The 14,935-nt window shown below is 52.9% G+C and overlaps 1 protein-coding gene across 6 annotated transcripts in view; it reads left to right on the forward strand.

Moving 5' to 3' along the window:
- The window catches only part of KAZN (kazrin, periplakin interacting protein), a 1,132,657-nt gene that overhangs the window by 1,106,230 nt on the left and 11,492 nt on the right, over positions 1-14,935 (forward strand). For 5 of the 6 annotated variants that reach the window (XR_015254486.1, XM_086715734.1, XM_086715737.1 and 2 more), the window contains 3 exons: positions 3,884-4,115; positions 5,436-5,537; positions 6,073-6,239. Coding sequence is in view for 5 of the 6 variants with exons in the window: in XM_086715734.1 (XP_086571860.1) it covers positions 3,884-4,115; positions 5,436-5,537; positions 6,073-6,239 (501 nt within the window). In the remaining variant the exon portion in view is untranslated. Of the gene's footprint in view, positions 1-3,883; positions 4,116-5,435; positions 5,538-6,072; positions 6,240-6,576; positions 7,052-14,935 lie in introns of those variants that run through there. The other variant, XM_086715735.1, reaches the window with a different exon arrangement.

Consider the following 14,935-nt stretch of genomic DNA (forward strand, 5'->3'; position numbering starts at 1 on the left):
ATCTGCAAAGGGAAGCCACCGTTTTGTTGTTCTGTTTCCTTGAGATCTACTCTTTGTTCCTTTCCCCCCTCTTTTACTGACTTTTTATCAGTTAAATGTTCCTACCCCTAGCTTACGAGCTACACTTCATTTTACTTTCCATTGTTTCTCTGCAGTTTGTAATACACATGCTTCGCTTACCACTGTCTGTCTTTAAATAATATTATACAACTTTGCGTATAGTCGAAGGTGCTTTCTTCTCCTGCCTTTGTGCTATTGTTTTCATCTATGTGGATTATATGTTCTGTAATACATCGTCACTATATTTCTTGTAAAATGTCCATTATTTTAGATTTAAGGAGATTTGCAAATGAGAAAAATGTTGACCCAGATATTTACCATTTCCAATCATTTTCCTTCTTAGAAAAATGTTTGTACTGTGCATATTTACCATCTTAACCATTTTTAAGTGCACAGTTCAGTAGTATAAAGAACATTCACGTTGCTGTGTGGCCATCACCACCATCCATGTCCAGGACTTTCCATCTTATAACACTGAAACTGTATGCTCACAAAAACACAATAAACACAAACTCCCTGCTCTCCCCTCCTCCCTGTATAATGGCAAGCACACTTCTACTTTCTGCCTTTATGGTTTTGACTACTCTCAGTACCTCCTACAGTATTTGTCTTTCTGTGCCTGGCTTACATCACTTAGCGTCATGTCCTCAAGATTCATTCATGTGGTAGCATGTGTCAGATTTTCCTTTCTTTTTAAAGCTGAATAATATGCCACTGTGCATATATATATATATAGCACATTTTGCTTATCCATTTCTCTGTCGATGGACACTTCTAATGGAATTGCTGGATATGATAATTCTGTTTAATTTTTTTTAATGTTTTATTTATTTTTGAGAGAGAGAGAGAGAGACAGAGCATGAGCGGGGGAGGGTCAGAGAGAGATGGAGACACAGAATCCAAAGCAGGCTCCAGGCTCCGAGCCATCAGCACAGAGCCCGATGCGGGGCTCGAACTCACAGACCGTGAGATCATGACCTGAGCCGAAGTCGGACGCTCAACCGACTGAGCCACCCAGGCGCCCCATAATTCTCTTTAATTTTTTGAGGAACCACCATACTGTTGTCCACAGTGGCCACACCGTTTTAGATCCTCACTAACAGCACACGAAGGTTCTGATTTCACCACATCCCCAATAACACTTGTTTTCTGGGTTTTTTTTTTTTTTAGCCATCCTAATGGGTATGAAGTGGTATGTCATTGCAGAGAAATTTCCATCTCTCTAGTGATGAGAGATGGGCATCTTTTTGTGTGTTTATTGGCTTCTTGTAAGTCGTCTTTGGAGAAATGCCTGTTCAAGTTATCTGCCCATTTCTGAATCTGGTGGGTTTTTTATTGTGACTTTTAGGAGTTCTCCTCTTTATTCTTTTGTGTGGGCCAACTTGCCATACAGTTATTATTTTCTTTCCTTTTGAAGAAAGTCCATCAACATTTCCTGCAGTTTATTCTTCTGATGATGAATTCTCCCAATTTTGTTTGTTTAAAAAAAGTCGTTGTTTCTCCCTCATCTATTAAATAAACATTAATTTTTTAGAGCAGTTTCAGTTTCACAGCAAAATTGGAAGGAAGGTACAGAGATTTCCCATGGACCCCCTGCCCCCACTCCTTCACAGCCTTCCCCATAATCCACGTCTCCCGCCAGATGGAACATTTGCTACAGTTGATACACCTGCACTGACACATCATGATCGTCCAAAGTCCATAGCTTATGTTAGGGTTCACTCTTGGTGTTGTACATCCCGTGGGTTTGGACAAACATCTAATGATATGCATCCATCATTGCACTATCATGCTGAATAATTTCACTGCCCTAAAAAGTCCCCTGTGCTCCACTTGTCCATCCCTCCCTCTTTCTAACCCCTGGCGACCACTACTACTCTTTTTACTGTCTCCATGGTTTTGCCTTTTCCAGAATGACATAGAGTTGAAATCGTACAATATGTAGCCTCTTCAGATTGGCTTCTTTCACTTAGTGATGTGCACTTAAGTTTCCTCCACTGGGAAGATTTTAAGCAAAGGAGGGACATGACCTGATTGATGGTTTTAAAAGACTGTCTGGCCACTGTGGGGAAAAGTGGATTAGAAGGGGTGGAGCAGGTGGCGGGGGGGGGGGGGGGGGGGCGGAAGTAAGGAAGCAATTGCTGAAATCTGTGCCAGAGGTGGTGGTAGATTGAACCCAGAAAAGGAGAAAAGGGGACAGACACACTGACCAGAGTGATTGATAGACCCGGCGGGGGAGGGAGGAGGAGGGCAAGTGAGGCCCGGGAGCTGGGTGATGGTGGGCAACGGGGCAGAGCTGGGAAAGGGGACAGGGCATTTCATTTGGAGCCCATTAAATGTGAAATGCGTGACAGTCAGGAAATGCTAGGAGGGCAGTTAGTGAGAAACTGGGTCTCAGAAGACAGGAGAGGGGAGAGATGAGAATTTGGGAGTCCTCATTTACAGATGTATCCAGAGCCCTGGAAATGATGCCACCAGGGAACAGAGAGCACAGGGGAGAAGAAGGAAAGAAAGGGGCCACGAGATGAGGGGAGACGTGCCCATTACACCATCCATCCCAGGCACAGCAGTCAGTAGCTGCTAAGCGCGTATTGGTGGAATGAAGGAAGGACAGCAAGGAGCCAGGCAGGAGCACCAGCAGGATGGGTGGTGTGGTCGGCCCCGGCTGCTGTCCTGGGGAAGGGACTGGGGAGGGCTCAGAGTCCAGGGAGAGGCAGGGTTGCCCACAGTGGGCGGAACAGAGTGGAAAGGAGGCGGCCGAGTCAGGTGGGAGTGAAAATCCCACCCAGGTCTCCAGCTTGAGTGGCTGGTAGGGCAGCTCTTAGAGATGGGTGCACAGGGAGGGGGCTGGAAAGTGGGTGAGGGGTGTTCCATGCGGGGAGGGGAGGATGCTGGTCCCAATCCCGGACCCGGGGAAGGGGGCGGTGTCTCCCCGTGGGCCCACATTTCCCTATAACATCCTGATCCCTCTGTAGTGGACCCGCCCACCTGGCAGCCCCGGGGGTCATTTCTCGAGTCCCTCGGTAGGCGGGCTGCGCTGTGCTAATTCCTTCTGTCCCGCTGCCACCGTGTGGCGATTAGGGGAATGACAGCCGGAAGGACCTCTTGGTCCGGAGCACGCGCCTTTTTATCCGTTTGAGTCTTCGTTGTGCACCTACTATGTGTGCAGCACTGAGCTAGGTTCTGTGTGGGATACAGAGGATCTGAGGCCTAGCAGTGAGGTGAGAGGGCTTGGAGTGGGCAAAACGGGGGATTTAATTCTGATTTCAAGACACGCCACGGTGTGACTTTGAGGAGAGGCGGCCCAGGCCGTGGCTTTGCAGGCTTCAGGGCTTCGGTAGAGGGACATTCCCAGGGGACCGTGCCCAGGGACAGGCTGAGGATGCCGAGGGCTCCCAGAGGTGCTGCTTCCCACTGCACATGTCCCTGCTGCTCTGCCACTGTCCCTTCCCACTCAGCGTGTCTGAATGTGCTCTCTCTTCTTTTCCTGTCCCCTTTGTCTGCCTCCCTGTTGATCCTTTTTCTGCTCTTTGGGGGCTCGCTCTCTGTTTCTCTGTGTCTGTCTTTCTGTCTGTCTCTGTCTCCTCCCGCCCCCTGTGCCCACCTCTCTCCCCATCTCTGCTTTGTCTCTCTCTTCCTGTCTCTTCAATCCATCCCTTTTCCTGTCCGTCTCCCCGATTTCTTGGTCCCCCACACTCCCCCGCCCTGTTGTTTTCCCTCTATCTTCGTCTCTGCCCATCTCCGCCCCGTTTCTTCCCGTCCCTCTGTTCCTGCCACCTGTCCCCCGCCCATCCCTCTTTCTGGCCATGTCTTTCCTCGCCAGCCTGTCCAAAGCTGCTGACCTGGACCATCACTGGGTGGCCAAGGCCTGGCTGAATGACATCGGCCTGTCCCAGTACTCTCAGGCCTTCCAAAACCACCTGGTCGATGGGCGGATGCTACACTCCCTGATGAAGCGGGACCTGGAAAAGCACCTGAACGTGTCCAAGAAGTTCCACCAGGTCAGCATCCTGCTGGGGATCGAGCTGCTGTACCAAGTGAACTTCAGCAGGGAGGTGAGGACCAGGGCAGGAGGTGGGGGCACCTCCCACAGCCCTTCTTCCCACACTGGTACCCACTGTCTGTCCATCCGACTACCTGCCCATCGCTCCATCCACACACATCCATCTGCCCCTTCCTCACTCCCTCCCTCTTCCAACAACTGCTTGTTGGGCATCATCAGGCCCGGTGCCCAATTCAGAGGAAGTGGGGAACCCTCATCCAAGAGCTCACTGCTGATCAGGGAGAACCACATAGAAGCTGGAGCCACAATACCATGGAAAGTTGCCCCGGTGAGGAAAGCCTGGGGCTTTATGAAAATCCAAAGGAGTCGTTTCCAGAGGAATCAGGGAGGGCATCCCGGAGAGAGTGACAGCTGAACTGAGGCCTTGAACAGGGAGGCCAGGTAGGCAACCGGACAGCAGGGGGGAAGGGGGGAGAGTTAGAGTTTGGACTCTGAGCGCCCCCTTGATTCGGAGCCCTGCCAAGCCGGACGGCACGGGACATGCGCCTCAGCTCCCCGGGGACCAAATATCCCTGAGGGAGGGGCCCTCAGCTGCGGAGTGGAATCAGTCCAGATGGTTTCCTTTTCTTCGAATGCAACGTCAGAGCACAAGAGCTGGGGGTCAGGAGGAAAGGCATAGAAAAGGGCGCCGTCCAGCTCTCCAGCCCTTCGCGCAAGCCCAGCACAGGACCCGAGGCACAGGCCCCGGGCCCCCGGGAGCCCCAGGCTGGTGAAGGACGTGGATGTGCAGGAAGATCGTGAGAGTCAAGTGTGGAAAAGGGCTTGGTGCACTGGGGCTGGTCAGGGCAGGTTGGAGAAATCCATGGGCCAGTGGGGGGCAGAAATCCATGTGTCCACCCCCAGCCCAGGAGTCCTTGTCTGGGAGCCAGTCCCCCCAAGGGGGCTTGCGAAAGGGGACCAGGCTGATCCCTCTACAGGCCGCCGTGGGTGACGTTTTGTGCCTGGGTGACACTCGTTGCCCCCAGGGGCTGGGTGGACCCACAAGAGACCTAGCCCCTCATGGAAGGGCCACATTGTTGGGCACCCACTCTGTGTCAGGAGAGCGGCGGACAGGGACGCACAAACCAGGCAGCCTCTGGGGGTCTCACCCAGCCCTCCACCCCAGAAGCAGGCTTCTCCCCATTTCCCACGATGAACGGCCGAGCCCCAGCCTGACGTGGCCAGAGAAGCTGGGGCTCGCCGGCCAGAACTCCCCCCTGTACTGTCATACCAGGGTCCCCCCAACACGGCGGACCCTCGCTCCTTGTCATCTCTGTGTAGCCACCCCCCCCACCCCGACACACCAGCTGACCCACTGTCTTCCCCCCACAAGGCCCTCCAGGAGCGCCGCGCCCGCTGCGAGACCCAAAACATAGACCCCGTGGTCTGGACCAACCAACGGGTGCTCAAGTGGGTGCGGGACATCGACCTGAAGGTGAGAGGCGGTGATGGGCTGGGGGCGACTCGCAGGCATGTGCCAATCCCATGCACGTTTGTGTGCCTATTTTGTGGGAGTGGGGTGTCCGCCCAGGCTGCTGAGAGTGCCTGCCTCCTGTCGCTCAAGAGGAGGGAGCGCTCACCCCGCCCCCGCAGCGGGACCCCCATTAATGATGCCTTTCTCGTAGCAGGAGTGGAGAGGCTGGGCTGTCCCCTGAAGCCTGGGTCGGGTTGGATCTGGGTTTCTCTTCTCACTGGACAAGTATTTATGGGCTGCCTGCCAAGGTCTGGGGATATGTCAGTGACAAAATAGTCTTGGTGACCGTCCTCATGGCCGTAAAGGAGTGAGGGGATCCCCCTTGGGCTTCAACTGACCGGTCCCCAGGGGGACAAGCCTTTGCTGTGGGGGACATGTCCCCACTTGCAGCTGAGGGCACCTCAAGCCGGCAGGGCAGCCTCAGGACAACAGGGTGGCCCCCTCAGACTAGCAGGGCAGCCCCCCAAGGCTGACCAGCCCTGTGCCTCGCCCTCAGGAGTACGCAGACAACCTGACCAACAGCGGCATCCACGGTGCTGTGTTGGTGCTGGAGCCCACGTTCAATGCCGAGGCCATGGCCACTGCCCTGGGCATCCCCAGCGGGAAGCACATCCTTCGGAGACACCTGGCAGAGGAGATGACTGCTGTCTTCCACCCAGCCAAGTGAGTGTGGGCTGCTGGCTCCCGCTCTGGGGCTCGAGGAGATGAGCCTGACTTCCCCAGGGCCCCCTCACTTCCCGCACCCCCTTCTCCCCTACCACACGGAGGCCTCCTTTGACACAGAGGAAACTGGGGCTCCGAGAAGCAAGGTGCTTTAGCGTGAAGGTCACAGAGGAGGGGTCAGGTCTTGAATGAAGTGTGTGGTGAAATCCCCAAACTCCCCCAGCATTTAGGGAAGGGAAAGTGAATAGCACAGGTGTAAGGAAAGACCCTGCGAGGGTGGGGTGTGGGCTGGGGAGGACTCGCACCGGCCGGAGAGGTCAAGGTGGCCAGTCGGCAGGGAGAGCTGTGGAGACGGAGGTTTGGAGGCGGCGATCGAGCAGACTGATGGTGCTGATGGTCCCGGGGAGCAGGCTGTGTCAGCCCACCGACCCCAGCCTCCTCAGCTGAAAAGTGGCCAGAGAAGAAGCACCTGGACAGATGACCCAGACCCCCTCCCAGTGGATTCTGTCCGCAAAATAATTACCGTTAGGCTAAGGTTTATTGGACACTTGCTGTGGGTACTAATTTCATCCTCGTGACAACACCAAGAAGTCAGTATCACCAACCCTCCTTTGAAAATGGAGAAACTAGGGGCGCCTGAGTGGCTCAGCTGGTTGAGCGTCCGACTTCGGCTCAGGTCACGACCTCTCAGCCAGTGAGTTCGAGCCCTGCGTCGGGCTCTGTGCTGACAGCTCGGAGCCTGGAGCCTGCTTCAGACGCTGTGTCTCCCTCTCTCTCTGACCCTCTCCCGTTCATACTCTCTCTCTCTCTCTGTCTCAAAAATAAATAAACGTTAAAAAAAATTTTTTTTTAAATAAATAAATAAGTGGAGAAACTTGTTCGAAGGGGCCAAGGTCCCTGCCCCAGGTCACACAGCTAGAAAGTAGCAGAGCCCAGATTTGCCCTTTGTTCTGTTAATATGACATATTACATCGACTGATTTCCATACGTTGGAAACCTTGCATTCCTAGGATAAATCCCACTTGGTCGTGGTGTATATTCCTTTTCATATGTTGCTGGACGAAATTTGCTAGCATTTGCATGAGGATTTTTGCATCTGTATTTATTTTTTTTTTATATATATATTTTTTTAATTGTTTAAGTTTATTTATTTATTTTTGAGAGAGAGCGTGCACAAGTGGGAGAGGGGCAGAGAGAGAGGAGACACAGCGTCTGAAGCAGGCTCCAGGCTCTGAGCTGTCAGCACAGAGACCGACGCGGGGCTTGAACTCACAAACCGCGAGATCATGACCTGAGCTGAAGTCAGGTGTTCAACCACCTGACTAACCCAGGCACCCCATGCATCTATATTTATAAAGGATGTTGGTCTATAGAGGTTTTTTTTTCTTGTGATATTTTTGTCTGGTTTTGGTATCAGAGTAATACTGGTCTCATAGGTTAAATTGGGAAGTATTCTCTCCCCTCCTTTTTTTTTTTTTTTGGAAGAGTTTGTGAAGGATTGGTTTTCATTATTCCTTAAACATTTAGTAGAATTCACTGGTGAAGCCTCATGGTCCTGGACTCTTCTTCGGGGAATTTTTTTTTTTTTCCCTACTTCAATTTTCTTTGTTACAAACCTATTCAGAATTTCTATTTCTTCTTGAATCAGTTTCAGTAGTTTATATCTTTCTAGAAATTTGTCCGTTTTGCCGAGGTTAGCTAATTCGTTGGCATGTAATTGATTATATAATCACTTCCTGATAGCCTCTCCTATTTCTGTAAAGTTGGTAGTAATGTCCCCTCTCTCATTCCTGGTTTTAGTAATTTAAGTCTTTACTCTTTAATTGTCGGTGAGTCTAGCTAAGGCTGTGTCCATTTTGCTGACTGAGCTCAGATTTGAATCGGTGGCTCTTGGAGCCACCGGTGGTGACTCGGAGTCAGAACCCCGAGTGCTGAACCCCCAAACCACACGAAGCCTCAAGAAGCAGCTGGAACACACCCTGTGTTATGCAGGTGGAGACACTGAGGCTTAGGGGGTGGGGGGAGTTGTGTATTAGTGGCGACAATCCAGAAGTCCCGAGTTGCCCTTCCCCATCAGCAGGCTAATACCTAAGTGTTTCTCAAAGCGTGGTCCATGGACTCCTGCAGCAGAATCATCGTTGCCCTTGTGAAATGCAGATCCCCTGGCCCTGACTCAGATCTGCAGGACCCTTATCTGCTGGTAGAGCCCAGGAATGTACATTCTGAGCATTTTGAGGTAGTTCTGTGGAGACCAACATTTGACGAGGACCCTATTCCATGAGCCGTACATCAACAGGTGCAGGAAAAAGGCTTTTCTCCTAAGAATTGTCCCCTTCCCTGACCTCCCTTCTGGAGCATTGTGATCTGTAATGGCCTTAATACATTCTGAGCCCTGGAGGGGCAGCACTAGCTAAACATTAGCAGGCACTCATGTGTCTGATTAAACCCTTGAGCACTCCTGAGCTAACAGGTGCATTAAAAGGACTGTCCAGGATTTGAGGCTGAGCACTGGGGAAGTTTCTGGTGGGGAGCAAATAGGGTGGGTTCTTATGCTGTGGACAGGCCAAAGACTCCTTTAAGAACAAGGTGAAAGTGGGGCACCTGGGTGGCTCAGTCGGTTAGGCATCCGACTTCAGCTCACGGTTCATGGGTTCGAGCCCCGCATCGGGCCCTGTGCTGACGGCTCGGCGCCTGGAGCCTGCTTCGGATTCTGTGCCTCCCTCTCTCTCTGCCCCTCCCCTGCTCGCACTCTGTCTCTCTCCCTCAAAAATAAAATGAACATTAAAAAATTTGTTTAAGAATAAGAGGAAAGCAATCCTTCCTGATAGCAGGATAAGGAAGAGGAAAGTGGACTCTTCTCATCTTACAGGCAAGGAGTCAGAGCTGGTCAGCCAGGGCACTGAGAGGCTCCACCAGCCCAGACCCCAGGCCCACCTCCCTGCTGTCACCTCTGCACCATGCTGCTTCCTTCTGTGTGTCCGTCCATGGCCCGTGCATCGGGTCTCGGTGTGGCATCTGAGACCCCTTTGCTGAGAACCTGCCACAGCCCAGGGGAAGAGATTTCAGTCAGCTTAGGGGAAACAGAACTTCATGAGTTTCTAAGAAATTCTGGAGACCACCCCCTGTTGGTACAAGTGTCCCCAGCTAAGCAGAACACCAGTGGAGACGGTGACCCCCAGGCATGTGGTGAGATGCGTGGGAGGGTCGGATGGGTTTATATTAACCAAGATCCTCGGGCTTTGCCCCAGGACATCTCAGCGGTGGCCCAAGCAGTGAAACTGCCCTGACCATTGCCCTCTTGCTCCCTGTCCTTCCGTTGCTGACTTTAGCTTTCCAGAGAGAGGGGGCAGGGCAGGTGGTGCTGGTCCTTTGGGGTGAGTTCTTCCAGAATACTCTGATGGGGTGGAAGGATTCAGATGGAGAAACATCCCTGACCATTGAATAGATACCAAGGGCTAACCCGAGACTCCATCCCGGATTGAATCCAAGGCTTGGGAGGACCAGGTGACGGTTGTGGGAATAACACTTGGCAATTTGACTTGCAAGTTATCACCAGCAAAGTTCTGTCTCATTCCTTATTTCATCTGATCCTTGTCCCTAAGAAGGAAGCTGGATGAGAAGGGATCATTGTGCCATTTTTTAAAGTTTATTTTTATTTATTTTCAGAGAGAGAGATAGAGAGCAAGCAGGGGAGGGGCAGAGAGAGCAGGAGACAGAATCCCAAGCAGGCTCCGAGCTCTCAGCGCAGAGCGCAACTCGGGGCTCAATCTCACAAACCGCAAGATAGTGACCTGAGCTGAAATCAAGAGTTGGACGCTTAACCAACTGCGCCACCCCAGGCACCCCAGATCATTGCCCCATCGTATGGGTGAGAAAACTAGCTTCAGAGAAGTGCAGTGGCTCCATAAGAGTAGCCAGTGGCCATGCCAGTGTCTCCCAAGGACCCAATGGCTTTCCACCATGCTGGCAAGTTTACGGGGGTGCTGATGAGCACCTGCTCCCGCTCCCCAGTAGACCCTGAGGCCCTGTGACCACTTAGAGAGGAGAGGGGGCAGGCCGCTCAGAGCACATCAAGAGGCTGCAGTCACCCCATACTGTGGCCCAGGGCCACGGAGTCAGGGAACATTAGCATCCACACCTGACCCCGGGAGAGGCACGTTCCCGGCGTTACTAAGTCCCAACATGACATCGTCTTCTCCCGCCTCCTCCTGTCTCTGTGACAAGACACACACCCAAACGAGCAGTGTCTCACATCCTCTCGCGGCATCTGCCCCGACACGCGCCTCCTGCTTCTCCTGATAAACCCCCGTCCGGCACCAACTGTGTGTCAGTCCTCTGTGAGTTCCAGATCCGGAGAAATAAACCAGGGGACAAAAAGGATGCAGGGAGTAGCCGTGGTGTTCCAAAGGCATTCGCTGCAGCCCCAGAGCAGCCAAATGGAAAGTCTGCATGGAAATAGGGGACTGTCCCCAGCGTTGGCCTGGAGGATGATACAGCCCATCACTAACAGAGTCAGGGACAGGGATGGGTCCTTCCAGAATGCCCACTTATATTCTGCTTGGATATGAGGTCAGAGATGGAGTTCTCTGTATTTTTGTTTAATGTGTATTTATTTTGAGAGAGAGAGAGAGACAGCGTGAGCAGGAGAGGGGCAGAGAAGGAGGGAGAGGGAGAATCCTAGGCAGGCTCCATGCTGAGAGCCTGACCCGGGGCTCGAACTCACAAACTGTGAGATCACGACCTGAGCCAAAATCAAGAGTCTGTTGCTTAACCAACTGAGCCACCCAGGGGCCCCCAGAGTGTCCCCTAGATCTCTGAAGCAGCAGACAAACTTTGTATCTTCTTACTCATTCCCGTTCTATGGCCTCATGACCCACAGTCCAGAGGTTGCCGTTTTGTTTCCAAAAATGGAAGAATCGGCCAACATCTCCCTCTCCTCCTCCCTTCTCCTTCCCTCCTGCAGAGGCAGCTCTAGGGTGCGGTCATCAAACTGCCACAGCCACTGGCTGCCCTCTGCCACGGGCCCGGCTCAGGGCCTAGCATTTGATAGCTACCAGGAGACACATACTAGGAGCCCCATTTCACAGATGAGGAAACTGAGGTACAAGAGGGTGACCTATCTTGCCTGGACCCATCAGCTGATAAACAGTGGAGCTGGGATTTAAACCATCATACGTTGCTTCTTCCCTGAAGCGTGAGCCGAATGACCAAACAACAGCGGGAGGTGTCAAGGCCCCTCCCTGAACCCTTCCCAGGGGGACTTTTGAGCCTTTGTCCCAGGGTATAAATGCCCAGGTTCAACTGCAATAATGGAGGTTAAGATCTCTCTCTCTCTCTCTCTCTCTCTCTCTCTCTCTCCTAAATGTGGTTCAGTACTGGTGGGAACAACCCTTTCTCTGAGCACCCCAGGATGCCCCCGACAATGAAGGACAATCTTCCTGATGGGTTTGTTCTTCAACCCACCCACCATCTTCTTTTAAAAAAAAAAATTTTTTTTTAATGTTTACTTATTATTGAGAGACAGAGAGAGACAGAGCATGAGCATGGGAGGGGCAGAGACAGAGAGGGAGACACAGAATCTGAAACAGGCTCCAGGCTCTGAGCTGTCAGCACAGAGCCCGACATGGGGCTCGAACTCACAGACTGGGAGATCATGACCTGAACCTAAGTCGGACACTTAACCGACTGAGCCACCCAGGAGCCCCCAAATCTCTGATTCTTGCAAGGACACCAGTCATATCGGACTGTGGACCACTCGAATGACCTCATTTTAACTTAATTACCTACCTCCACAAAGACTCCTCTCCAACCACGGTCACATTCTGAGATAGGACTTCATAATTTTTTTTTAATGTTTACTTATTCTTGAGAGAGAGAGAGAGAAAGAGAGAGCATGAGCATGGGAGGGGCAGAGAGAGGGGGAGACAGAGAATCCGAAGCAGGCTCCAGGCTCTGAGCTGTCGGCATGGAGCCCGATGTGGGGGTTGAACTCGTGAACTGCAAGATCATGACCTGAGCCGAAGTTGGACGCTTAACCGACTGAGCCGCCCAGGCGCCCCGAGAAGAGCTTTTACGCACCCCTCCCTGCAGAACACACAGCCCAGGTGACGTACCTGCTCAGAGGTCAGGCCAGGCCACTCCACTGGTGTGGAGCCCAGGGTCCTACGCTGTCCTCCAGGGTCCGGATCTTGATCCTAGAGGCTCAAGGTCAAGTTCCATCACTGCCACCGAGGGTCTCATGAACCCTCAGGTAAGGCCTGACTTCTACGTCTTCTCCAGGGGGAAGCCGAGGGCCCCGGCAGCTGTCCCAAGCTCATTCAACGGCTAGTGTCCCCAAGTCAGGAGGATTTAACGCACTTCGATGCATGACAGCAAACCGCTGGCTGAGTGAGTTTAGATTTTCATGGCTTCTGCATTGGAACGGCTTCCCCGCTAGACCCGGGGAGCCCCCGGCACCCACGGATCTGAAAACTCAGCTTGATTTGCCCCCCAACCTGCCAGCACCACCTACATGCGACCTCTCCCCTGCCTTAAACCCCCTCGACAAAGTTTGCCCCGGAAGCAGGACTTCTCTGAGGCAGCTTAAAAAACCCTAGAGGGTTCATTTCTCTTAGCAAGTCTGCCTTCATGTTAGCTTGGGCCAAGGCTCTCAGCTCCCGCGACCCCGATCCCTGGCTGCCTGTCAATCAGAGCTGACGCCTTTGCAAAGTGTTCTAAGTGTTACTATGAACCCTTATTGTGGCCATTTATTGGACGTCAGCTAAGCTTCGAAGCACATTTTAACTAACTTCATAAAGTTGGCTACGTTATAATCCCCGTTTTGCAGACCTAGAAACCAAGCTTCCAAGAAACGAAATGGCTTGCTCAAGGTCATACAGCCAATGAATGGTAGAGCCGGGATTTCAATCCTGCTAGAGCTCCGAGAAATTCTCTGGACATAAGCGGCTTGGGTCTGGCAAGGTTGACGGAGAACGTGCACAAGGCTCCCGCCAAGGCTACAGCCTACCCTCCAGGCAAAGGCTGAACGCCGGAGCCCAGGGGAGACAGGGGTTTGGCCAACATCTAAAAGTAAAACAGGGCAGGTGGGAGGACTGAGTTCGGAACTTCCAGGATTCTGGACCAGGATTCTTACCCCAACACCTCATACGTCCAGCACAGCACTGATATTCTAACAGGGGCTGGAAGACTTCTTTAAAACGTTAGACAGAGGGACGCCTGGGTGGCTCAGTCAGTTGAGCTTCTTGATTTCAGTTCAGGTCATGATCTCACAGTTCATGGTTTCAAGCCCCACATTGGGCTCCATGCTGATCATGGAGCCTGCTTAAGATTTTCTCTCTCTCCCTCTGCACCTCTCCCCCACTCGCACGCACACAAACTCTCTCTCTATCAAAAAAAAAAAAAAAAAAAAAAGGTTAGATAGTAAATGTTAGCACTTGGGAACTGTGTCAAAACACAGACACTCGGTCTATATCAAAAATATACGGGGGAGGAGGAGACAAGATGGCGGAAGAGCATAGAAGATTTTTGTGGGTCTCGTGTCCATGAAATGCAGCCAGACCAACACTAAACCAACCTACACGCCTAGAAAACTGACTGGAGGATTAACATGACCATCTGCACAACCTGAGCCACAGAATTTAGCAGGTACACGGTGCAGAGAGGCGGACTTGGGGAGCAAGAAGCCGCGGGAAGGGAGGTGCTTTTGCAGGCAGAGAGAGGACGGAGTCAAGGGTCGGGGGGAGAATACGGGAAAAGCACCCCTCCCCAAAAGCAGCTGGAGAGAAAGTGGAAAATTGGAAACAGCCGCAGGGACTGAACTAAATAGGGAGAAAGAAGAGGGTTTAAATTCCATTAAGACTGTAATAAACAAGGGGAGCGCAAAGGCTGCAACTCCCCAGCTCGATACCTGGCGGTGGGTGCTCTGGAGGGAAGGGCGAATCCCCAGGAGCAGAGTGGGGTCCGGGAGGTTCTCAGGCCACACGGGGAGAAGCGGTTCCACGGCCGGAAGGGCGTTCGGTAGAGGCTGTGAGGCCACCTGGGCCCAGCAGACCCCAGAGAACGGCCAGATCGCTGGTGCTGGAACAAGGTCGTTAAGGGTGAAGCCCGGTGCCAGATGCGAGTTGCGATTGTCCATAATCCCTGAAAGGCTGCTGCTGCGCTAGCTCGCGAACTTTTTCTGGGGCGGCTGGCACCCGGCCGCGGTCTCTGGGCTCCGGCAGCAGCACGGTTTGGCGAACTTTCCTGGGTGCAGCTGGCATTAGGCCGTTGCCTGGGGAGACCCTCCCGCAGAGGGGCAGGAGGGGCAGAAGGGGCCGAAGCCACAGCCCTTCGGAAGTAAGGGGCCGGGGAAAACAGCCGCGTCTGAGACAAAACTCGGGAGAGAGCGACTGCCTGGGGCCTGGTCACGGAGAGGGAAGAAGCGGGGAGCGGACGAGAGCTGAAGACAGAGGATGGGTGCGCGACTGCTGATGGGGGAGAACAGACCGGGTAGCTGGGTGGCGCCATTTCACCGCTTTCGCGCATGCGCATACGCACCTACGAGCGCCACAAGAACCCACCCCAGGAGGCTGGCGGCGCCATCTAGTGGAGAGCGGAGCCGTTACACTGAGCCCCGCCCAACCGGGCCAACCTCGCTCTTCAAGAACACACGTCTCACCACCGGCTTAATTTATGGACCATAAAGTGCTTCATAGTCT

Source organism: Puma concolor, chromosome C1, assembly GCF_028749965.1.
Source record: "Puma concolor isolate L17-30 chromosome C1, mPumCon1.1.hap2, whole genome shotgun sequence".
Lineage (NCBI taxonomy): Eukaryota > Metazoa > Chordata > Mammalia > Carnivora > Felidae > Puma > Puma concolor.